At 47.0% G+C, this 25,993-nt stretch overlaps 1 protein-coding gene across 1 annotated transcript in view; it reads right to left on the bottom strand.

The window, feature by feature from the left end:
- Itga9 (integrin subunit alpha 9) overlaps window positions 1–25,993 on the bottom strand; it is a 293,314-nt gene that overhangs the window by 105,661 nt on the left and 161,660 nt on the right. The window contains exons 16-17 of the mRNA XM_021207169.2: window positions 19,256–19,405; window positions 6,614–6,690 (exon numbers count right to left, since the gene is read on the bottom strand). Coding sequence (XP_021062828.1) covers window positions 6,614–6,690; window positions 19,256–19,405 — 227 coding nt within the window. The remainder of the gene's footprint in view (window positions 1–6,613; window positions 6,691–19,255; window positions 19,406–25,993) is intronic.

Genomic DNA, 25,993 nt, shown 5'->3' with positions numbered 1-25,993 from the left:
TCTTTTTCTTTTTCTTTTTTCTTTTTTTTCTTTTTTCTTTTGGTCAAGATCTCTTCCTATACAGCCTCTGGCCATCCTAGAACTCATTATATAGACCAGACTGGTCCCAAACTCACAGACATCCCCCTGCCTCTACCTCCTGAGTGCTAAAACTAAAGGTGTGTGCCACCTGCCACACCTGTCTCACCAGAGACTTTTTGAACCAGGGAAACACATATGAACTCAGTAACTATTCTACATTTTCAGGGCTGCAGTCATGTCTCCATTTTCAAGCTGAGGAGACAAAGTCATATAGAAACTAACTACCCATCCATAGTGGTACAGCAGGTAAGATGCCACGGAATCTTTGTGTACACTGAGACCTTTATTCATTTTTAAATTTTTTAAGTAGGGTATTATGCCTGTGCATATGTGTTTGTATCCAGTGCATGGCTGGTGTCCATGGAGACCAGAGAAGGTATTGGATCCCCTAGGACTGGAGTTCCAGATGGTTATGATCCTCTGTGTGGGTACTGGGAACTAAACCCAGGTCCTCTGGAAGAATAGTCAGTGCACTTAATGGCTGAACTTTGTAAGGTACCTAGTGCATAGTAGGTGCTTAATAAATAGGGTACCTAGTACATAGTAGGTGCCCAATAAAGAAGAAAATCTCACTTCTGTTCTCCACTGTGTAGTTACTGATTCTGACCACATTTGAGAAGGAGAACACTTTGTTTCTACGTATGGATGCTCTTGAGGTGGGTGGTCCTCTCTACAAGCTGGTCCTTTATGGATGGAGCGAGCTATCTTCCAGCCAGGAAGTGGTTTAGGGAAACACACTCTCCTAATCCCCATGAAAGCAGCATGACCAAGCTTACAGCCAGAGTGTAATTACATGGCTGAAAATGGTCTGGGCTTTGCAAATATTCCAAGGTGTTTTGTTTTTCGTTTTTCAAGATGGGATCTCTGTGTGGCTGTGGCCATCCTCGAACTCACTCTGTAGACCAGGCTGGCCTTGAACTCACAGAGATCCGCCTGTCTCTGCCTCCCAAGTGCTGGGAGTAGAGGCGTGTGCCGCCACTGCCCAGCCATGGTCTTTTCAAGGACCTTAATTTTTAATTGAGGTTGGCTGTTAAGAAAGCCTTGAGGTGATTCACTATCCGAGGTGGGATGCGTCAAAAACAAATGAAAAAGCTTTCAGCTCAACTGCCACAAAGTCCTTCCCTTTCCGTTTCTCTTCTTGTGCTCTCTTAGGTGCTGTGGGTACCCAGACAGACAGTCAGATCTTTAAGTGACTGGAATTGGCAGCTCTGTTTCATGGAAACTTCCAGAACAATTTCATCCCTGTTCCTGGGTATTTGTGGATGGCATGTCTTAGAACCAGGCTCAAGCCTATTAATCTCAGAGTTTTAATTCAAGAGTTGGATGGCTAAGTGACCACAGACCTTCAGGAACGAACACATGTCCTACACAGAGAAAAGTGACATCCAACCGGGACAGAGTGGCAAACACATGTAATGCCAGCCACTGGGGAGGCTGAAGTGGAAGGTTGCCAGGTTGAGCCCTGCCTGGGCTTCTTAGTGAGTCCCTGTCTCAAAAGACAAAATAGGAGGAAAATGCCAACTAAATCCATGGTCTTGGGCAGACAAAACCATTATCCCTGGCCATTCCGAATAATCTTAGGCTGGAACCCCTGCTCATCCCCTGCACAGGCCGGAGAAACCCCATCTGCCTTCCTTCCCCTAGCCCTGCCCACACAGAGAAAACTCCTGCCCCCAATCCCTCTGTTTAGAGAAAACTCTGGGCTAAAACATCATCATTTCTCATCTCTGAGTTTCCGGCAACCCATGCAAGAGGGCCTCCCTAGGTGCTCAGTTTTTGACCATATATGGACACCATCCTAGATCCCAGCTAGCACGTCATCTCTCCTCACCTAAGCTCTATAAAGCCTCCTAGCTTTAGCCCAGATGTGTGATGTGTCACTGACCTCCACCTGTGAGATCTGTAAGCCCCGCTAATAGCTGCCTCCCAATAGACCTACTTTTATCTGCTTTAAGTCTGATCTAATCTGGCCAAACTCCTATCATACTCTACTTTCTTTTAAAAACATTAGTGTGTGAGTGTGTGTGTGTGTGTGTGTGTGTGTGTGTGTGTGTGTGTGTATGTGTGTGTGTGTTGGCACAGGGAGGGGGACAGGCATGAATAGAGGTGCCCAAAGAGTCAGGAAGAGGGTGTCTGATACCATGGAGTTGAAGTTATAGTCAGCTGGGAGCTGGGAACTGAACTTGAGTCCTCTGTAAGAGCAATAAACACTCTTAATGAGAGAGCCATGTCTCTAGCCCATCCATCTACCACCATAAGACACAAACTCCACAGTCTGCCCTGCCACTGCAGCCATGCTTCCTATAGGACTGTGCTTCAGCTGCCTATAGTGAGGGCATAGAAAGTGACAGCTAGGTTCTAACGATGTGTGTGTGAAAGACCAAAGCTCTATCTAAAATTCCCTGGTGAAACCAGGAGCACCATAGTGGTGATAATGCCAACAGCCCCCACTCCCACCCCCACCCAGGTTTATCCCCATACTCTTGAGACAGATGGTATCTATGTCTCAGACCCTTGCCAGGAAAGTTGGAATTTAGATGATGAGAAGAGAACCGGATTCAAAGCTCCGGGTGGAACATGCTGTTTTTGAGTGCAGGAGACCAAAGGCCCCTTACCACCCCAATATCCTATACCCCAGGCCCTGGAGTGCAGCTTGCTGAATCCTGTTAAATTATGCTCCTCTTCTGGGACTTCCATATTCTCCCCTGACTTCAGATGCAGTCCCAACTCATGGGTACGTTGTGATCCAATCCCTCTGTTCCTTCTGCCTCATCTCGCTTCTAACCAGCTCTATAACCCTAGACACCACAGTTCTTCATGGAAGTGAAGACCTGCCCACATCCTCTCTTTACCCAGACTGCCTCAGTTACCTCGACTCCCCTTGACCTGAGGCGTCTAGAGCCGCTCCTCTGCGAGAGCCTATCCAGCTTTCCTCTCACGCCCACCACCAGTCTCTCGGCCCTATCCTGCCTGGACTACAGACCAGGAGGGTAGGGTCCACGTCCCATTCATTTCTGCAGCTGTTCATAGTAGCTGGTTAAACAAGAAATGTGTGTGCATTGCACCTCAGGCAATAACGGATAGAGAGAGGTTATTCAGTAACAAGTAAAACTTCCTGTGCCTCAGGGCTGTAAACTACAGTGAATGCAGTCTTGAGCCTGGCTCCCATCACAACTTTCTGGCCATGTCCTCCCTCATGTGCCTGGCACGGAAGAGTCTGTGGTTTGGTTTCACGTCTCTGCTCACCCAGTTATGGATGGGTGTGTTTCCCTGACACCTCCTGTGGGAACCCAGGGGCTTTAAGAGCATCACAAAGGTTTCTTTCATGGGAGATCAGGCCATGGAAAGAGACCATGGTTCCTGTAGGACAATACCTAATTCCTAACTATTGGCTCAGAGCCCTAAGAACACTTCTCTGAGCTTCAGAGATCTCATCCAGTGTCAGTGCTGTATGCCCACACCCACAGAGATACACTTACTCCAGCAAGCCCACACCTCCAGTAGTGCCACTCCCTGGCCCAAGCATATACAAACTATCATATCCACCTTGAAATTGTTACAGTTTCAGGATGAGAGATGAGGCTACTCTGCCCCATAGGGAGCACGGTAGATCACATCATGGGTAATTCTTCTTTCCCCTGGCTATCTTCATGCCCCTTCCCATAAAATTTGAAATCCACTCAGTAAAGAGGCAGAAAATATTTTCCAGCCATTGAATTTGAGTTTGGCCATGTGATGGGAAGTAGGAAATAGAACAAGCTCGAAGTCACAGTGTCCCAGGTGTGAGCCCAGGCCTGAGGAGCCATTGCTTGTTTGTGCTGGCTTCAAATAAATTTGACATTCTTTGAGAGGAATATGCCCACCCAAGCCTACTTGCTCCAGAGGGACAATGGAAGAACAGAGGGAAGCTGGGACAGCCAGACATGGGAGCCAGCCTTCAGCAGACTCAGATGCACAGCGAATGACTTAAGGTACAACTGAACGTAACCAAGCTGCAGATGACCTGCACACGATAAGAAGAAACAGTCACCACAAGTGCCACTAAGATCTTCCCTTTGTCTCTCCCTTCCTCCCCGTCTTTGTCTCTGTTTCTGTCTCACTGTCTCACTGTCTCTCTGTCTCTCTGTCTCTGTCTGTCTCCTCTCTCTCTCTCTCTCTCTCTCTCTCTCTCTCTCTCNCNCNCNCNCNCACACACACACACACACACACACACACACACACACACACACACAGAGCCCAGAGAGAGAACCTGCTGCCTGAGTACACTTAGTGTTATTTGTAGGTGTTTTGGCCCATTTGGGACCAGCTAGCCTACCAGGGGACTCATACCTGGAGAAGGCTGATTCTTGCTCATTCTTTCATTCTCTCAGCAGAACTGTCTATAGCAATTCATGCCAGGGTGGAGCTTGTCTGATTGTTTGCACCCACACTGGGATGTCAACTGACATTGCTTCTGTTTAGGTGACCATATTTTTAAGGTTTCACAGGTACTACTATCACACTCTTGGGTTTATCTTGCCATGCCTCAACGACCACACTCTTGAAAGGCCAGCAATGGAAGCAACTTCAGCCAAAAGTACTTTGCTGACCACAATCCTCGAGTTTTCCATCTTGCTACACAGAAAGCACAATTAACAAATGGCCAGCAAGGGCACCAGAACTTTCCTTGCAGTGTTTAACCATGGATCAAGTAGATATTTTCCTACCACATGGAGTCTTCTATGATCCAAAATAAACCCCAGCATTTACGGTCTAGCTCAACATAAAAAGAAATTCACGTACTTTCCCTAAAACACTTTTTTGGAAGACACACCTAAAATTAAAATGAATGAGCTGATAATTTATGAACCTTCTTTAAAATTGATGTCTCTAACCACCCCAGGAGGCTCTTCTTACCGTTAAACAGCCCTATTACCCACTCTATGTGTCTAAAGCAATTTCCCAAGCTTAGAAAAGCATATGTTACTTTAAGCCACCATTTCTTCCAGACCAGAACCAAAGCCAATTAGCATCTAAGACGTTCGTAGTCAGGAAAAGCGTTTGTGTGTGTACACTTGGGGGTGGGGTCTTGGGGTTTATGCCACCTTCTCAAGTATACTCCAATTAAAGAATGGAATCTCAGTTTGATTTTCCTTTGATGAATAAAATATTATTAAACACCCAAAATAAGAGTGTGGGACTGAGGCTATGGCTCGGTAGATGGAGTGCTCATCATGTAGATATGAGACCTTCAGTCTGCTCCAAGAACTCATATAAAAAACCAGGCATGGTGCTGCACACTAGTAAATCTAACACTGTGGAGAGAGAGGCAGGTGATCCTGCAGGGCCACCTAGTCAACCAGCCAGTGAGAGAGCCCTATCTCAGAAAACAGCTGTACAGCCCCAACACCATCACATCTGATGGAGACCTCTGGCTCCACCCCGACACATGTGTATGGCAGGCGCCTACACCCACAAGCACACAGAAAAATGAAAATGTTGTAGCACTCCATCCAGGCATAGTGATACACCATTTGTAATCCAGCCTCCTAGAGACTGAAACAGACGGGGGGTTAGAGGCCAACCTGGGCTATGTAAGGCTATCTTTAAAGAAAAGAAGGAAAGGAAGGAAGAAAACTAAAGAAAAAGAAAAAGAAAGAAAAAGAAAAAGAAAAAGAAAAAGAAAAAGAAAAAGAAATGTCCTAGCTGCCTGTCATCACTGACCCAAACTTAACTCTCAATGTTTTGGGTTAGGGTGAGTACACAATGAAACATTCTACACAGTATCTATCCACACTGATACTTGTTTGAAAAGTGGCTACAGATCTTGCAGAGGGGGGTTCTTGGCCCCAAAGCTACTATAATCTTTCAGAAGGCGTGTTACAAAAGGAAACCGTTGTGTGCCCTGTGGCTGATTCAGGATAAGTACCGTCATTCTAAGAGAAGTCTAAAATAAAGGGTTGGCAAAGGGGAAACAGAAGGCTTTGGTCAGGTTCATCCCTGGCCAGGGGGGATTTGTAGACCATGGGAGGAAGGCCTGAAATAATAAAGAGACTGTTTGCTTGCATGGCCAGGCCTGCTGTCCCCTTCCTTCACCCCTTCCTGCCTCAGAAACCGTTCGCTGCTAAAACAGACACCATTGTTGAATGCCAGGGAAAAAAGATGAAAGGAATTTTCAAATAATACCACCTTAAGTCACATGAACATCCCCAAAGGTCAAATGCTGGCAGCTTCCCGTAGTGCAACGTAATACAAAGTAATAAATGTCAAGTCCCTTTTCAACACATAAATAAACACCGAAATTATAAGGAACAGTCAGTCAGTTGTGAGATGGGATGAAATTGCAAACTGTACGTCTGGTAATCCCTCTGGTAATATCTGCTATTAAATTAGTATTTATAGCATATATTCTAAAACCAACTCATAAAATATCCTAACTCATTCACACTGCGTATTCCTTTTTTGTTGGGGGGAAATCTGAACTTCCAGGTTTGTGGTGTAGCGTCAAAAGGGAGCAGCAGGTTCTTGGGACAGTGGCATGAAGGAACAGTACCTGGAAAGCAGGAGTTTCCCCCGAAGCTGCAGGTCGGCAGCACAGTCCTCAGATTGGCAATTCCTTTCAAAAACTGTCTGTGGGAGAGAAGATGCTGGTGTTGGTACAGAATTTAAACGAACAAAAATAATGGCCAACCACCTACTTGCAAACCAGCGCCCTCCAGGCACTTTCCCACCAACCCAAGGAAGCCAGCACCTGGATTTGTGGAGGGGACTTCCTCAAGGTTCCAGGGAATCCCTGTCAACAGTGGTCCTGAGGCCATGAGCATGTCACTTGTTCTAATGCTCAGATGACTGAGTGCTTCATGTAGTTCTTTCTGGAGGCATGCAGGTGGGGCTGGGGAAATGGCTCAGTAGGTAAGAACATGTCCCTGTGCCCAGCTTCAACACCTCAGTTTGCATACCTAACACTCTAGAAAAGCCAGCCATGGCCATGCATGACAGATGTCTTTCAGCACATGCTGGTCTAAGTCATCAGTGACCAGCCTTCCGTGTGAGGTATCCTGAGACACCAATCTGTTCATCTCTTCTAGGATCTCTCTTGGGGAGGAACAAAATCTTTCCTTGAACCATTTTCTGCACAAGCACTGGGGCCATGTTGAATTATTAGTCCCAGAGGCCTTAGGGCTGAGAATGCAAGTGACAGGGATGATTTTAGCAGGCAGAGGTAAGCAGAGAATGTTGTTTCTCTCACAGGAGCTGGCCCGTGGCAGTTAAAGCTCCACTCAGTTAAGGGCCTCAAGTTCAGTGGGTTAGAACTGGCTCAGGTTCCAGGGATACTCAGGAGTGTGGGCCTGACTGTGAAGGTTGGCCATGTGATGGGGAGCAACAGTGGCTGAGGCTGCAACTCCTCCAGAGTAGGAGGATGTGAGCATTGGTCCCTCATTGTGGTCTCCATCTCTCTGATGTTCTGATCTATGGAGAAGGTCCTCCTTACTAGACAATGGGGTGCTCTACAGCTCCTACTGTTTTACCATTTCGGGAGGATTTGGAAAGGAGAGCCCATAGTTCTTCACTAGCTCTGATTTACCAACCTTCAATGCCTTCAAGGATCCTGCTCAAGTCAGTGAGGTTTTCCCCTCCTACCCAAGCACAGTTCTAGGTAGTTTGTTCCCTTACACACTACCAGTCTACATGGCCTCTCAGAGTGCCAGTATGGACTCCAGCAAGCCTGTTGGCTAATAGAAAGTCTAGACTCTACTAGACAGGGTAGTTTTGCCCATGGAAATTCATAATCGCATGCCACATTTCCAAAAGAATAAAATGTCCCAGCCAACATTCCCTTCCTTAATTATCATGGAAGTCTTGGGGAAAAGAGCAGCTTCCTGTGTTCTTTCTTGGACCCTACTGAAGTAAGGGAAAAGCCAAATTCCAATGTAGCTTCAATAAAAGACTTCTGTGATATCTCACTGCCACCAAGGGGAAAACAGGAGAGATGTGCAGATGTTTGAGATGAAGGGAAGACCCCATGAGCTTTAGGGCAAGGATGAAGATAAAGGCATCCTTAACAAGATGATGGAACCTAAGTTTGCCAGTCCATCATAGGCAAGCTTATGGCCCTGCTGAGGCTTTTCAATTGACCTTACATTGATAATTTTACCTTTTATTTTCCCTTAGAATTATCCTCTCAATCTTGTAACATCAGGTCCTCAAAAACCAGACATCAAAAAACCATTCCTGATCTTACTTTACAGGCAAGCGAGACAGATGTGGGCTCTTCCAATGTCAGGTATATATTTATTATAAACCTGGAATCTGCTTGTTGGTTGGAACCTTTGAATAATCGTGTAATGACTTTGCCTCTAGTGACAGGACCTGACTCAGTCTATTTTCCCTGAGACGTACATGAGCTACTCCATCCCTGTACATGAACTCTTTCCATCCCCGGGTACACCTTTGATTGAAAATGAGCCTTTTGTAGACAGCATGGGATGAAGTATGGGATGGAGTGGTGATGAGAAGAGATGGCTTCAGAGGTGGCAACTGACAGAGGTAAGAACTGAGGAGAGAATGGGATCTCAATCTATCCTGTGACAAATATACTTCAAGTTTGGGGCCCTGTCCTTCTAACCTCTGACAACCTAGCTCTTAGACCCTACTACCCATCTTTGGAAAGACCCTTCAAATTTTACAGTTTAAATAAGTAGGCACCATGAGACTTCCTAATTGATGGTGAAACAGGAGTAGATGTGAACCCGCTTCAGTGTAGAATAAGGTATTTTTCAAGGATCTGCTCAGAAATGTCTCCCCCATCATGCTCCTTACAGTGCTATAAGAGAGTTCCTCCCACAGAGAAGCATACACTAATGACTGCTTCCCTGCTGTCCAGCAGGGTCTGTGGCTACAATAAAAGCTGTACTATATGACTTCTAAGCCAACTACATAAAAAGCAACAGGGCTTTCTCTTAGTTATTTGTTCTTGGAACTTAGCTACTTTGAGCCAAGGAAACCCCAGGTTTTTGTAAAGAGGTTCCCATGTGATGGAGTTGTCATAGGAGTAGAGCTGTGAGGGACTTCAGAGTCTCTGGTGAGAACTTGCTCTGTACAGAGAGATGAGGTGGCTTGACTAAGCCCTGCCAAATGGAAAATCCATAAGCAAATTCACCACTTCCCCCATTTTTCCTCTGTTATTGATTTTTTTAGTTTCATTCCATTGTGGTCAGAAAAGGCATTTGGTATGATTCAAGATTTGCTGAGATTTGTGTTTTCACATGAAGTCTATTGTGGAGACTTCCTTGTGTGTTGGAGATGATGGGTGATCATTGGGTGATCTTCTGTTGGGTAGAATGTTCTGTTCATGCCTGTTGGGTCTATTGATCTACAATACTGTCTAACTGTTCTGTTCCTTTGTTGGCTGTGGTGTTTTGAATGAGAATGTCCCACTTCCCCATACACCCCCAAATCCCCACAGGCCATCTAAATGTTTGGGTCCCATTTGGTGGATTGTTTAGGAAGGATTAGGAGGTGTGGTCTTGTTGGAGGAGGAGGTGTATCACAGGGGGTGCACTTTGAGACTTTAAAAGCTCACAACGGTTCCTGTCTCAATCTCTTTCTGCCTTATGCTTGAAGATGTAAGTCCTTAACTACTACTCTAGTGCCTGCCTGCCTGTCTTCCTTCCAAAAGCCGTCTAGGAAAAGACTACTGCAAGCACATGAGTTTCCTGGAGGTGGCTCATGGGTTTGCATGGCTGTGATGGATGCACTCTGGAGAGGCACAGCTCCAGAGACTTCCTCCTAGGATTGCTTCTCACCACTGATCTGCCTTTCCTGTCACTATTACACAGCCTAATGATTCCTGGGCATTAGCCCACCCTATTGGGAAAATTTCCTGCAGATCAACATGAAGATGAACTTTCATGAATTAATGCTTTTTAGATCAACTAGTGATTTTATAGAATTCCTAATTTGATTCAAAGAATTTTAAGAAGAAAGCTTACAGAGATGGTTTTAGTTGTTTTGTCAGACAGATGCAATAAAGTTAGAATCAAGAATAGAATGTGCCACCTCCCCATGGAATAGTAAGCAAAGGCTGAATAATACAATGAGCCTTCATAATTGCACTAAGAAGAGATATAGGCTTGGGACAGATTTGTGATCAAGGAAAAGCATTCACTCTAGGTCAGGTCCAAGGATGAAGCCACAGGTGTGCACCATGATAAAGCAAGGCCACGTGAAACTGTTGCTTTGAACTTGTAATGAGCTTAGAGAATGAAGCACTGCTTTGAACTTACTATTGACATCTTTCTGTAACTCTCTCTTTGTGTAACATTTTATCTATGAGGTAATTTTATAAAGAACTTTTGTCTAAGAAGGTATAAATCACCAGAGAGAAGGAATAGTGTGTGGCTCTTGGGGCTCAGCCCCATCTACCAAATGTATGTCTGTGGCTTTGGGGGCTCTGTGCCACCCACCAAACATATATATCTGTCTGTCTGCCTATATGCATGGACACTTACAAGTTAAGAGTTCAGAGTTTCTTACTGAGTGTTCTTGCCAGCCCCAGATAGTTAAGTTTTGTTCTATCAGTAGTACTGACCCTGTAAATTGCCCGTTGCTGTCAGAAGACTCGTCAGCTGCTATCAGCATGACCCCATTTGCTAACACCATACCCCTTTTCACTGCCTGCCTCAATGAACCCTCCTGATGTCAAACCTGGCCTTTGGCACCTGCCTGCCTGGCTGGCTCTGTGCTTTCTGCCATGATGGTCCAGGACTCACCTGAAACTGTAAGCAAGCCCCTGATCCAATGATTTCTTTTCTAAGTTTGCCTTGATCGTGTTGCCCTTTTACAGCAGAAGAGTAAGGAAGACAGAAGTCTTCTGCGTAGAACCTCTATCAACCCATAGTTGAAAGTAAGATGCCAGGGTTCCTTTCCAGGTCTGTCAGTATTTGCTTTATGTATGTAACTTTTCTGAGGTGAGGGATTCCATGTCGATAGCCCCTCTGACACTCTTATTACTATGCAAAGCCCTTCACTGCCTTCAGAGACAGCTCTTGCTCTTCACATCTACTTTAAGTCTTTATGTGTGAGCTATGCCTGCTTTTCTTTGGTTAACATTCATGTAGGTTTCTTTCTGCCCATATGTATACTGTCAGACCAGAAGTGAACTTCTGGCAGACAGTTTGATTTTCTGTGTATTTTAACCTATTCCATCACTATATGTTTTTATTTGCAGGAGTTTAGTCTCTTTACAGTAATTACTGATATGGTCTTTTATTAACATGTGCATGTATGTACATATGGATATGTGCATGTTCACATGTGTGTGCATGTGGAGTTTATATGCGCTTTAAGGAGATGGTTATATTCTTATGCTTATTACATCAGTGTTCTCAACAGCAACAATATGGAAACAACCATCAGCAGGTAAATTAAAAAAGAAATGGTGTGACATATAAGACCCTTGACTCCTAATGGGAGCCAAATTTCTGAGTGTGTTTTGTTTTGTTTTGTTTTGCAGTGATAGATTTAACAATCTGATATCAGAGTGTTCACTGGACACTCTGCCAGTCCAATAGTCTTCCTTGAGTCAGGAACACCGGGCACAAGAGCAGGATGCACGATTTAGAACCTGGACTGAGTCAAGCCCCTTAGTAAGTTAGGAAAGCAGTTGCTTTAAGGATCCAAACAGCAATTTTCTATTAAATCAAGAGTCCTGTACCCAACGAGTGCTGTGTGTGTGTGTGTGTGTGTGTGTGTGTGTGTGTGTGTGTGTGCATGTGTGTGCACATACACACATTGGCCACACATGTCCACACATTTGTATGCTGAGGTTGAAATTTGATTCCCATGCCTGGACCTGGACCAGTCTCTTCTGGGAAAATGGCCAATTTGTTTCCTAGGAATCATCTCTGGGAGGTAAGATGGCTGGCATACCACAGCTTCAACAGGCTGGATGAGGACAGAGTTTCCAGGAATAATGAGAAATTTCTCCTTGGCATGAAGCATAGAGAGTATGGCTGTAAGGTAATGGCTCAGCTACAGTGTTCCTCTCAGGTAGCAATCCCAACAGCTGTAAGTTTGTTCTCCGAGGAACCTGTCAAGTGACTTTTATGTGCACCCAAAGTCCACTGGAAAACCCAAGTGTGGCACTTCCATCAGACCAGGCCACACTGGGTGTGACTGGAGTCTCCTCTTTTGCCCTCTAGCCTCTACCTGCAGGTCTATACGGCCCTGACTGCTCACTTCCCTGGACGAAGCCTTCCTAGCCATGTGGGGCGAGCTCATCTCTCCTTGTTGCGGGAAGTTAAAACCTCTCTCCAGAGATAATCGCTTCCTGCCTCAGATCCTGAGGCCGAGGGGCAGCGTGCCCAGCAGCCCCCAGTTTAGGCTCTTCTTGGGACTTCTTCCTCACCCCATTCTTCACCATGGATACCCCTGGGGATTACACTTTCATCCAGAAAATCCCCTTTCTCATTTCTCACTGAACCCTTACTCGATTTTTTAAAAGATGGGGCTAGTAATTTTGGCTGGGAAGAGTGAGATGGGACATCATTGAGTTTGTGATCTTTGCTGTCTTGCTTCCAGTGACTCAACAGACAGACACATCACACTGTAATTGTCTGTGGATAGGCATGGGAATATGGTGACAACCCTTTTTCTGTTTTTATGTGTGTTTCAGGTGTGTGTTTATTCATGCTTGCACGAATGTGGGCATGCATGTGGAGGCCAGAGGTTGATGCTGGGAGTAATCCTTGACCATTCTTCCACCTATTCTTCCAGGTGAGGCGTCTTAGGAGGCCTACAGCTCACATATGTGACCAGCCTCCCTTAGCAGCTTGTTCAGAGGGTTGCCTGTCTATTCATGCCTTGTGAGGGCTGGAATTACAGGTGGGCCACCAGCCACATCCAGGATTTATACGGGTTCTTGGGTCTGAATGTGTTTCTCATGTTTGTGCAGCGAGCTCTTCTACCCCTGATCACCCTTCCCTGCCTACTACCGCAAGCTAACGTTTTTTTACAAAAAACAGACTGGCCACAGGCTGGGACCGGCTGACTCCTGCTCTTTAATATTTAGCTAATGGAGTCTTTACCACCTTTGGGCTGTGGTTTGGGAAGGATGCATCTGGTTTGGTGGCATCTGCCTCCGAGTCAGGGCTGTGAACTTTTCCCGTGCTGCCAAAGCAGCAACTGGGACATGGAAATGAGGGGTCGGGAACTCACTGGGTGGCTCCAGCTGCTCAGGCCTCATGGGACCTATTTCTACTACCACATCCATACTAGAAAAAACCCCTCCTTCTCAGGTAACAGGAAGGATAAGTATTAAATGTGTTTGTTAGGATCAGAGAAGGGCCAGTTTCTCAGAGAGGCAATACTTCTTTTAGATTAAACTACAATTATGTACATGGGCTGTACACTGCATATAAGGTTGCTAAGGCAACCAAGTCCCAGGCTGAAGCCTTTGATAATTGGGTTGGGTTGAGTAAATGTGTTTCAAATCCCACCCGAGGGGGCTAATCAAGAAGGCTCTATTTAAAGGCAAACAAGCAAGATGTATTCTGATACACCACGCGTGACTTCATAGCAGATGTTTGCTTCATACTGTATTATTTGCCAGAGCCACAGATGTGACATTTAGGACTTGGTATTCCCCCACAGTACTACTCCAGGTATGAGAGAACCTAGTTATGTGCAAGTGTTATATGACCCTTTGTCATCTGGTTTCTTAATTATTGTTCTGTTGCTGTGAAGAGACATCATGACCAAGAAGACATTTAACTGAGGGCTTGCTTACAGTCTCAGTTTTGTCCATTACCCTGGTGCCAAGGAGTGTGGTGGCACACAGGCAGGTGCCAGAACAGTAGCTGAGCGCTATAGCATGATTCATGGGCAGAGAGGAAGAGAGGAAACCACGCTGGCCTGGGCTTTTGAAACTTCAAAGCTTAGCCCCAGGGACAGCTTCCTCTAGCAAGGCCCCACCCACTCCAGCAAGGTCCCACCCACTCCAGTAAGGCCACGCCCACTCCAGCAAGGCCCCACCTCCTAACCCTTCCCAAATAGTGCTACTTCCTCATGACTAAACGCTCAGTTACTTATGGGGGCCATTCTTATTTAAACCACCACACCTGGCATGGTATTTAGCATTTTTTAAATGGTAAGATTGCCCTAACCTGAGAATAGGTTTCTCAGTCCCAATTTGGTTTCTATTTTATTTTAATAAAATGCAACAGCGTCATTCATGAGGCCCATGGTAAGAGGGCAGCATGGTTTCAGATATTTCATCTCTGCTTCAGTTTTGTTCAGATGGAGGAGACACAAGATGTTCCTTCTGCTGGTGCTTCTTCAAGACAGGGTCTCACTATGGAGCCTTGACTGACCTGGAACTCTATGTAGAGCAGGCTGGCCTGAACTGGAACTCTCTGTATAGACAAGGATAGCTTTAAACTCACAGAAATCCACCTGACTTTTCTACCTCAGCCTGGCCTTGTTGCTGTGTAGCCAAGGATGACCTTGAGCTTCTGACCCTCTTGTCTCCACCTTTTGAGGACTGGGATTATAGGCATCCAGTCACTACACTTGGTTTCCATGGTAATAGGGAGTGAACCTAGGGCCTCATAGGTGCTAAGTAAGCACTCTGCCTACTGAACTACCAAGCCCTGTGTTGACCTCTCCCTCCCCCTCTCCTCTACCTTTACATGGCTATGACAAAGTGACACAGAGAAACAACTTCTCTTTCACCATTTGTATTTCCTCTGCTTGATGTTTTGAAAAATAAACTCACACACACACACACACACACACACACACACACACATCCCTGTGGCAAAAATCACTGCAAATGACAGCACAAACTGGTCAAGGAAGGATTCCCAGAGGGAGCTCACAGCATACCCTGTGTCTCTGAACAACCTTGCAGAATGACATGAGTTTTTGTGCCTTCACAGGGCTCTTTCTGTGGAGACACTCGTGTGAGACCAGGTTTGGAGGTGGGTGTTGGGGGTTAATAGCTAATGAGAGAAGACAGAAATCTCTGCACTCCCTGGGCTTCTCCCTAGTGTGGGAGATGATCAAGTCATGGGACAGAATCCATTGTGATGGAGCTGACAGACAGAGCAGACAGGAGGCTGAGTTGGGGGAGCTGAATGGATCTCTGAGGTAGTCACATTCAGGGTGAAACCTCAAACACAAAGCCTGGCCTTGAGAAGAGAGGGTGAAAACCTTCACAGGAGAGGGGCCAGCGGGGCCCAAGGTCGGAAGAGCACAGGAAGTTTGAGGGTGGCTGGACTGTAGTGTGTGGGTGACCCTAGAGAGCGCTGGAGGATCAGGGCACTAAGGTTCAGGGTCCTGTTGACCCTGAGAGGAAAGCTGTGGACACAGGTGTGGTGTACCCTGTAGGTGAGAAGCTGTGAGGGCTGAGCCTGGGGGGACAGAGGACTAACGGTGGGGGTGGGGGTGGGGGTGGGGGTGGGGGTGGGGTGGGGATTGGGATCCAAGTACCACAGTGTCCTATTTGAGCTCTCGGTGACAGAGATAGTGCCTGAGCCCTGCTTCCTGGAGTGGCCCTTGCTAGCTGCCCCCTTGCTTTTCCCTTTGACAGAGCCAACATCTGGAAGCCACATGGAGGGATGGTGGAGATGGCTAAGCCGGCTCGGTTTTGTTGTTTTTCATAACCAGGCAAAGAAGAATAAGCAAGAACGGCTTTCCTAGAAAGTCTCGGGCTCCTGGCAACTCTTCCAATCTAAAAACAATATTTTTCTTTTCTTTTAATTTCAACCAGAGAATGACATGGTGGGGGGGAAAGAAAAGTAAGATCACTCTCCCTACCCCCCACGCCACGCCGGGGTCTCTCCGAAGGGAAAAGTGCTGTTATACACGGCTGCTCATCTTTATCTTGGTGATTATTTCTGTGTCTCTAGAAAGCATACTGATGTTACAACTCAGTTTACCAGATGAATGCACTGTCCCACTGAATTCCTGACACCAGATAAGGACTGACCAAACCACAGCTCCCTCCCTCCCCACTCCTTCCCATCTCACAGGCAAACTGCTACTCTTAGCTCCACTACAGGTCCAAACTAGCTGTGTCAGGACCAGTGGTCAAGTTATTAAAAGCCATGTGTCATCCCGTGAGTTTCTGATTTCATGTGTCTGGATGGGTCCAGGAATTTTCTTTTCCTTCATCAATGTCAGTTCTCGTGTGTGTGTGTGTGTGTGTGTGTGTGTGTGTGTGTGTGTGTATGTAGGCACACTCAAGTATGGGGGCAGGAAGGAGTGCCTGAATATGGAGATGCAGGGTTGACATTGGGAGTCACCCTTAGTTTCTTTCCCACCTTATTCACTGAGGTAGAGTCTTTTTTTTTTGGGGGGGGGGTTTCTCTGTGTAGCCCTGGCTGTCCCGGAACTCACTTTGTAGACCAGGCTCCTCCTGCCTCTGCCTCCCAAGTGCTGGGATTAAAGGCGTGCACCACCATATGTGCCTTGGTATTTTTGTCTGCACATGTGTCTGTGTGCAGGTGTCAGATCCCTTGGAGCTGGAGTCACAGATGTCTGTGAGCTGCCGTGTGGGTGCTGGGAATTGTGCCCAGACCCTCTGAAGAGCAGTCAGTGCTCTTAACCACAGAGCCATCTCTCTAGCAGCTAAGACAGAGTAGCTTGCCAATATGGCTAGTCTCTTTAGCCAGCTCGCTCTTCCCATCCCTACCTTCTCATGCTTGTGTGGCAAGCCCATTAGACACTAAACCATCTTCCTTACTCCCAAACTTTCTTACATGATCCCCAAAGCAGCTGGGGCCACTGGCACTGGGGCATTTAGGCCAACATACCATTGCTGACCTCTGCATTTGGAGTAATGCACAGCAATTTCTTGTTTCACCAAGTTCTGCGATCTCTCCCAGCTTGGCAATTAAAAAAAGATACCAAGAGATTTAGGTTTTAGGAGAACTATTATTCCTCTACAATCCAGTCACTCTGATAACGTCTTTGTTTTTGCTATGAACTGGCTTGGAGGCAGAGACCAAAATGTATAAGTAGTGTTCCTGCTGTTATGTCTACGTGATTTTGCATTAGAGCCAATGTAGTCTTGACTACATGTCCTTTTCCACAGTGGCCAAGCTGGGAATACGTGGCTTTAACTTAACAGAGAATCATCAGCTGCACAGGCCCTCCTCTTCCTTGTGTTCATCCAGTCACCCCAAATCCAGCCTAACATGCCTTCAGTTTGAACCATAGCATTATTTAACATGTCGCTTCTTACGACTTTTATTATTTACATGTATGTGTGTGTGTGTGTGTGTGTGTGTGTGTGTGTATGCACATGTGTGCAGGTCCTCTTGGAAGCCAGGAACAGGCGACAGATACCCTGGAGCTGAAGTTATAGGAGTTTGTGAGCCACACAGAGTGGCCACTAGGAACCAAACACCTTTACTGTGAGAGAGCTTTTATAATCTCAGGTTGGGTGTGACCACACCTATCTGTAACCTCAGCATTTGGGAGGCTAAGGCAGGGAGACTACAAGTTCAAGGCCAGCCTGGCCTGCATGACAAGACCCTGTATCAAAAACCAAAAGTTTATGATTTTTTTTTTTTATTTACAGAATAACCTTTTGCCTTCTAAGTAAAATATTCTGTTTATTGTTATGTCAATTGGCCTTTTCTTTTCCATGTCCCATATCCTGTAAACTCAGTTGTCCTTGGTTGCCAGCTCATACTTAGGGCAGAGCACTCACTGATTGGTTGGTCCACAGATAGGTGGATGGCTGGATGGAAGGCTAGGTCTTACTGTGGAAAGTGGGGTTCAGTCAGTGAAGACTGGCTCATACTGGTGCCTGAAGCAGTTGATTCAACTCTACAGAGAACAATGAATCAATTGTCTAGATGACTGCTAATTCATATGACTGCTAATTAATGAACCTGGAGTGACTAAGAATGATATTTTGATACCAGTCTTTCCCCTTTTCTCTGGCTTGGATTGGGTCACTGGCTGTCCTAGTCAATATTAGTCAGTAAAGGTTTTAAGACGTTCTTCAGTGAGGACGATCCGCCTCAGCACTCTATGAACCTGTAGGAATGAGGGTCAGGTTCAGGTCAAGTCTGCTTAGAGCTACAACAAGCTGACTAGAGTTAGCCACTGTTGCCCTGATCAGTGCAGTGGCTCGGCAAACACAGGGTGCTGAGGTAAATTCTAACACATCAAGTGCCAGTGTCTACAATACAAGCTTGGGCAGGTTTTGTTTGCTTGTTTGTTTGTTTTTTAAGCTATCAAGATTTTGCCTCAGAGAACAAAGACATTATTCTGGACTGGGGTTTTATTACTAGGAATTACTGAATAGTAACAGGTGTCCATGCTGACTTCTTGTCATCGCTCCATGGTTAGGGAAGACCTGATCATATTACACACACACACACACACACACACACACACACACACACACACACACACACAGTTTCTATATTGATTGTATGAATGTTTTGTCTTCATGAGTGTTTGCCCCTCGTGTGCCTGGTCCCTGTAGAGGTCAGAAGAGGGTATCAGATCCTCTGGAACAGGAATTACAGGCAGCTACAAGCCACTGTGTGGGTGATAGAAGTCAAACATAGGTCCTTAGATAGAGCAGCCAGTGCTCTTAGCAGTTGAGTCATCTCTCCAGCCCCCAGTGTCTGGTTCTTAATACAGAAACCATCTTCCTGTCTGCTTTACCATAAGGCTAGCCCTGCACTCTACCTCACTCACTTAGAAACCTCGTGTCCTTCGAATCCCTCCTTCATCTCCCTTATACTTGTTATGATTCTAAGTGACCAGTAGGGCTCAAATGTCACCTTCCCATTTGTTTGTGTGTGTGTGTGTGTGTGTGTGTGTGTGTGAGAGAGAGAGAGAGAGAGAGAGAGAGAGAGAGAGAGAGAGAGAGAGAGAGAATGTGTGTATGTATGCATGTGGGTATGTTTAAGTAGAGAAAGCTAGTTGAGTGCTTAACATGCATGCATATTCTCTCTCTCTCTCCCTCTCTCCCTCCCCCCCCCTCCTGCTGTTGATGTCACCCGGAGTGGCCATGATGTAGCTCACTGCTTCAAGTGCCTGCCTTGACTTCTCCGCAGCGATGGGTTGTAACCTAGCGTCAAGGGTTAAAACAAGCCCTTGTTCCGCTGAGTTGCTTTCTGCCAGGGTCTTTTATCAGAGACAGAAACAAAACAGGACGAGTTCTAACCTGATTCTTCTGGGAGATCCTTTGTCCCTTCTTCCAGCGAAGCACCGGTGTCAGGACTGGCAGCTCCCGGACCTCCTCACCCATCACGTGCTCATCCAGGCTATAGGCGGCTTCAAACACAATGGGGCTGATGACATCCTGGACCCTCCGCTGTGACAGCAAACAAGAAGGAACATTAGCAGTGCATCTCTGGGGATGGTGGGGACACATTCTGCCATGCACAAAGACTCGCCCGCCACACCACTCCCTCACCTCGGGTGGTCCTCATAACCACCTGCACAAGCTAAGATTTTGTCTTGTAGGCAAGGTAGGTGAGGCCCAGGGCAAAGGTCAATTTGTCCGGGTCTCTGTTGCCAGGTGGTGATTTCCCAGGCTACCTTGCATGATGCTAATCCTCTTCTTCAGAATATCTGGAAGACATCACCCAACTTGTCTCCCACATGCACGTACTTAGATGCCAGTTGGTGGCAGGGAGAGCATCCGCGTGCTCTTTGTTAACTCTTTCATGGGGGTGTGGATGGCCACAGTACTTTTGCACTGATACCAGTGTTTTCTGCCAGGGTGGGGGACCCAGCAACACTGCCCCCAACAGTGTCTGTGGTGGTGAAGCCATCAGTGACATCAGATGCAAGTTTGTGTTCATGTCTCTAGAACTCAAGGACTTCAAGGCCCAAGGGAATAGTGGACTGGTGGGACGGGAGTTACCTTTTCTGTTGCTGTGATAAAACATTACCACTGAGGCAACTTATAGAAGAGGCTATTGTGGTTATGGTTCCAGAGGGTTAGAGTCTGTCATGGTGGGGAGCACGGCAGCAAGCGGCAGAAAGAGGAAGCCCAAAGCTGGAAGAGGTGAGGCAGAGGAGGGGAAATTCCAAGTAGTAGAGACTCTTAAATCTCAAAGCCCACTTCCTGTGACACACTTCCACCAAGCAAGGATGCATCTTCTACACTTTCCAAAACAACTTTACTGCCTGGAGACCAAGTATTCAAATCCTTGAGCCTATGCAGAGGCCAGGGGTGGGGGCATACAGTTGTCCTTCAAATCACTATATGTGAGAAGACAAGACAAGATGCTGGGTCCACGTTGTATCTTCTAGAGATAAACAACACTCTCCCATATCCTACCACCACACAGGACAAGAACAAGGAAGGCCCAAGACTCAATTCCACAGGACACAGACCTGGGGCTTTTCAAGTTTTAAGTTCATGATCTTTATGCACAGTGGCACTGACTCTGGGTGTCTCTGGGCCCCACACGCTCACAGATGAGAATCAGAGGCATGAGGCATGCTGGTCGGTCTTGCATTGAGTGTCAGCACATTATCTGGGGGTCGTCTACCTTAATGGTAAGGCTGAGGAGGTTGTCACCACAGCCCAGACTCTCTGCTCTGTAAAACCAGCATGGAGAACATGGGGGTGTGGTGCAGGGAACCGAAAAAGGCCTTGTAAGGAACAAGAGAAGGGTGAGATGGTTCTCAGAATGGAACTTGGATTCCCCAGGAGTGGGGCAGACTGGTTAGTCAGTGTGTGTGTGTGTGTGGGGGGGTGCACACTAAAATGAAGCAGGGTTAAACAGCATCTTACTGTGTTGCTTGTCAGTAGGAGGCTTGAACCAACAGCCCATGAATTCGCACTATTCTCTGTGAAGTCTGAGGAGTTAGGATTGGAGTCTTGTGTTCAAAATGGTGCAATGTTCCAAATGTCTCAGGAAGCACCCCAAAGAGAGCTTTCTCCAACCTTTTCCAACAGCCAATCCCCTCCCACAGAGGTAGCCATGGCTGCCCTTGGGGACAGCTGGGGACAGATGTGAGAGAACACGGGCCAAGCAGCTTGGCTCTTCACTTCTCTGCCATCTCTATGCTCAGCAAGCACCCTGGGGAACATCAGTGTCCTTTGTAAGGATGCCCACTGAGTGACTATAAGGATGACAAATGACCCCCATTTTGGATGAAATATGCCTTAGAAGTGAAGGGGGGTGGCCAGCCCACAGACCGTGGCAGAGTTGGTTCACAGAGTGGGGCAGTCTGCTTAGTCAGGTGGGGGCAGGGCATACCAAAGTAGAGCAAGGTTAAACAGCATCTCCCTGTTTGGCTTGTCAATTCTGGTTTTACTCCGGTTGTGTCTGAGAAGGGGGACAAGGCCCCCGGTTTCCTGAGCCACAGCGCCCCATGTTTTCTCACAGATCTTCTTAGGATAGGGTGTTGAGAGACAGGACGCAGTCAAAGGTGTTGGATGCTAGAATCTTCCTGCAATGGTTCTGGAGGGGAGTCAGTGGAGGGAGGATGGGAGACAGATGTAGCCAAAAGGTGAGGTCGGGGGGGGGGGGGGCAGAACAAAGGGGCGCAGTGACATCAGAGGCAGGTGCCTGGACAAGAAGCAGATGATGCACATCTGTGTTCAGTGAAACATCCACCTGGGGGAGAGAGTCGATTTTTCAGCCTAAATAAAAATACAAAGCCTCCCTAGCAAAGTGACGCAAGCATCCTAGATAAAGCGTTTCCAGAAAGTTCTCTGGAGCTCCTCATCTCAGGACAGATCTTTAAGACTCGAGATGTTTCCAGGAGCAAGACACACACCTAGGATCCAGGTGCCCCCAGCTTGCTGACTCCAACTAGAGTTCAAAGTCGGTTGATGGGATGTAGGGAGAAGGATGAACGGATGCCGGATTCGCACGTTTATAGATGCATTCTCGGTGTTTCTTTGAGGTCAGTTAACTATTTCAAGGTCTTGCACTTTAATATTTAAGTATTTCATGTCAAAGCGAGTCCACAAGGACACTGTTGCTCTGGGCACAGGGAAGATGAGAGTTGGGGAGGGGCGGCTGTGTGTATTTCAGGGCCTTCCCTAAGCTCTGAGTTAACCTTGCTTTCACTCAATCCTCACAATGTCTGGTGGATGGATTTCCGTTTGCTTTTTACAGGGGGGCACAACAGAGACCCAGGAGCTCCATCTCAGAGCTCCACATGTGGTAGGACCAGGCTTCTAGGAACCAAAAGCAAAGGGTCCTTGCTGTCCATTAATACCTGGCTTGCTGCTGTGTCGAGGGTCCCACTGTGTTGCCGGTTAGAGCTGGCTTTGTGTGTGCTATGCACAGTACAAGCTGGCTTCAATCTCAGGGCCTTCTTGCCTCAGTTGCCTGAGTGCTACAAATATAGGCATGTGTGTGCAATCACCTCATAGCTCACAAAGTGCTATTTAAAAAACATTCAGGTAACATTAGGGTCCAGCAACTTCTTTTAAAAATGTCTCATTCCGGGGCTTGGGAGATGGTTTGGTGGAGAAGCTGCCTGTCCTACAAGGCCGAGCTTGGGTCCCCAGCACCCACATAAAAAGATGGGCATGTACAAGTTGGAGTACACTTGTAACTGTAATACAGGGGAGGTACAGACAGGAAGATCCCGAGGGTTTGATCAAGGCAAAATGGCCAAGTGCAGGCTCACTGAGAGAGCCTGTCTCAGAAACAAAGGGCTGAGATGAGAAAGGAAGATACTCTGACTTCTATAGGCACCTGTGCGGGTGAGCACTCCCCCCCCCCCACAGACACATACACACACATACACACACACACACACACAGACACACACATACACATACACACACACACAGACACACAGACACACACACACACACACACACAGCATAGTCCCCAAGCCCCCACCATAAAAGCACAATATAACCCCCTCAAAAAGATAAATGAATAATTGGTAGCTAGGAAATAAGGGCATGGAGTGAAGGTGTTTGTAAGTTTATGACCACACACAGTGACTGCCAGGGAGGGAAACCTTAGTCGTGGTGGTGTGTCTGAGTTTGGACCATGAATATAAAGCTGAAATCTAGGTAGGAGATGCTATTCTCTGGCAGCAACTGCAGGAGCCTACTTTAATGGATGAGTTGGAAAAGCAGTTTCTTACTCCGTGTTGCAGTAGCTGGGAGCAGCAGGGAACTCAAACCCCACTGCGTGGTGGTGGTGGTGGTGGTGGTGGTGGTGGTGGTGGTGGTGGTGGACAGGTGGGGCAGAGGAGGATGCAGGGATTAGAAGCAGGCCCTGCAGAAGCCTAGCCTCTCCTTTCCACAGATTGGGCTGCTCCAAGCTGCAGAGGGAAAACAGCAGCCTGTTTGGGGGTTTCCCCATCATTTTCTGGAAGTCCTGCTTCCTTCTGTTCCGCACCACATTAAGTGGAGGGACTGGCCAGAGTAGAAGTCTGTGGCTCTCTGGCATTCACCACAGTGGCTCAAATTTTACTACTTAAAAAGTTGCTACTACAAGCTGATTTTTTTTTTCCTTTTTCTTCCCCTTTGAGGTGAGGTCGCATCTACCCCAGACTGGCTCAGTTTTTATGCAATCAAAGACGAGTCCTGATCATTTTACTGCCGCCTCCAGAGTGCTGGGATCACAGGCCTGTACCATCTCTCGAGGCTACAAAGAGAAACCTCTCGGGTTGAATACATATTAAGCCTCATCCGCAGAGAGGCCAGAATCAACCTCTTCCTGCCGAGGGCATCAGGACTTTCCTACTTTGAAAATTGAAGGCACGCGCTTAGGGAGGACACCCAGGCTGGTGGCAGAGCCGGCAGTGGCTGGGGTGTTTAATAGGGAATGTAACACATGGTCCATTTAATAGGGAATGTAACACATGGTCCATTTGACATTTACTGGGTGCTTACTTTATGCCAGGCAGTGTGCCGGGCAGGGAGACAGACATGAAAGAACCGGAGGGAATGAACAGTTCCCAAAAAAGCCAAGCCACGACAATGTCCTACGCCATGCACTAGGGTACAGGTGACTTTGAGGACACAAAGGACAATCACACCTGATTCTTAAAGGCCTGGAAGGCTTCCCAGAAGAGGTTCTCCTGGGTTGTGCTGTAAGACAGAAGGACTTGTGCCAGACAACAGGTGAGAGGCTAAGCTGGCACAGCAGTGCACAAGAAGCTTAGAGCATATCAACCCAAAGACAGAAAAGTCAGGCTCATGGACAGGGGCAGGGTGGCTCATGCAAAAATCAGATCCCTAGTGTCCCTGATTAAGGCTGAGTGAACCCCACGCTAAAAGCTAGGGCGCATAGGGAGAGGGTTCACATGATCCTACAGGCTGTGTCTAGAAAGATTTGCTAGCTGTAGCATAGCGGTATTGGTGGCAGAAGGGTTGGAAAGCGGCTGGGAAGGTTTAAACAAAAACATCTCTTTTGGGATCAACCCTGTCTCAGTTGTTCGGGACCCACATGAAGACCAAGCTGCACATCTGCTACATATGTGTGGGAAGGCCTAGGTCCAGCCTATGTATGTTCTTTGGTTGGTGGTTCGGACTTTAGAGAGCCCAAGGGTCCAGGTAAGTTCTGGTCTTCCTGTGGAGTTCCTATACCCGTCATTGCCTGCAATCTTTCCTCCCATTCTTCCATAACAGTACCTGAGCTCCATCCACTGTTTGGCTATGGGTGTCTGCATCTGTCTGAGTTGGCTGCTGGGTGGAGCCACTCAGAGAATGAACAACTGGAACGGGGGCCATCCCCACAGCTGTTCTTGAACAGGGATATGTTCTTGTAGCTGGACTGCCTTGTCTGGCCTCAGTGGGAGACAAAGCACCTAGTCTTGAACTGCCAGAGTCGGGGGTGGGGTGGGGGGGATGCCCAGAGAGGTTCCCACCTGCTCAGAGGAGGAGGGGAGGGTAGAGGGGGAAGGATTGTGGGAAGGGGTGACCGGGAGGGGTGGGCAGTGAGTGGGATGTAAAGTGAAAAGGGAAAATTTTAATTTAATTTTAAAATAACAATTAAAATATAAATGAAAAGCTCAGCATGGGTGGGCCAGAGGCAGGAATCCCTCGCCTGGCCTAAAGAATACAGGCATTTCTGTGGGGAGGAGCTGAGGGTGGCTTAGCCTCACTTCTCACTGAAGGACCCTAAGCAAGCTGGGCTTGATCACTGTGGCACCAGCTGGCTAGCCATGTGACTTGGAAATCTACCCCATAGCTGCTTTTCCCTTCTGGAAAAAGAAAAAAAAAAAAAAGTAACTCACAGTTTTTCCTTTCCTTGGCTCACAGTGGCAAATTAAATAAAAACAGGAAGGGCTGGCCTCACTTTAAATTTGCAGAATACACAGAAGTTCAGCAAATGAGCAGCTATCATTAAGTTAGAGTATTGCTTTGGGGGAAAAGTCCACTAAGTGGGTTTTTGTTGTTGTTTTGTTTTTGAAACCTCAATGTTCTTTTTTTCTTTTGTAAATGTGATTTTTTTGCCCCCCCCCCATCCTGAATCCTCTCTCACGTGTTCTCTGGGGCCAACCCTCTCCACTTCTGCCTGTGTTGGCCTCACAGACATCCTCATTCCTGTGCTTCTACTTACAAACCAGCTGGATTGCATAAGGACACTGTCCTCAACCCACAGAGGCTGGGTAGCTCCTGGTGATGTCACAGCCATCCTAGTGGGCATGAGGATGCTTGTGGCGTTCACGCAGTGGTCAAGTTGCCTATTGACTCCTCTCTCAGAAGACATTCTCCTCCACGGGATGCTATCAGAACAGCAGCTAAAATGTTGTAGGCTATTTTAAAATTCTCGTAAGCTGAGAGTTTGGTTTAAAAGGACACAAAAGGTTTTTCCACATCCAGGAATAGTAAATACTATTTAGTATTTCCTCCCACTGACAACTGGAAAAGTTAGACACAGAGACAGGCGCTGGTGTGCGTGTGTGTGTGTGTGTGTGTGTGTGTGTGTGAGAGAGAGAGAGAGAGAGAGAGAGAGATAGA

The sequence above is a fragment of the Mus pahari genome, chromosome 10 (genome assembly GCF_900095145.1).
Source record: "Mus pahari chromosome 10, PAHARI_EIJ_v1.1, whole genome shotgun sequence".
Taxonomy (NCBI): Eukaryota; Metazoa; Chordata; class Mammalia; order Rodentia; family Muridae; genus Mus; species Mus pahari.
This window is presented reverse-complemented; position numbering and strand designations above follow the sequence as displayed.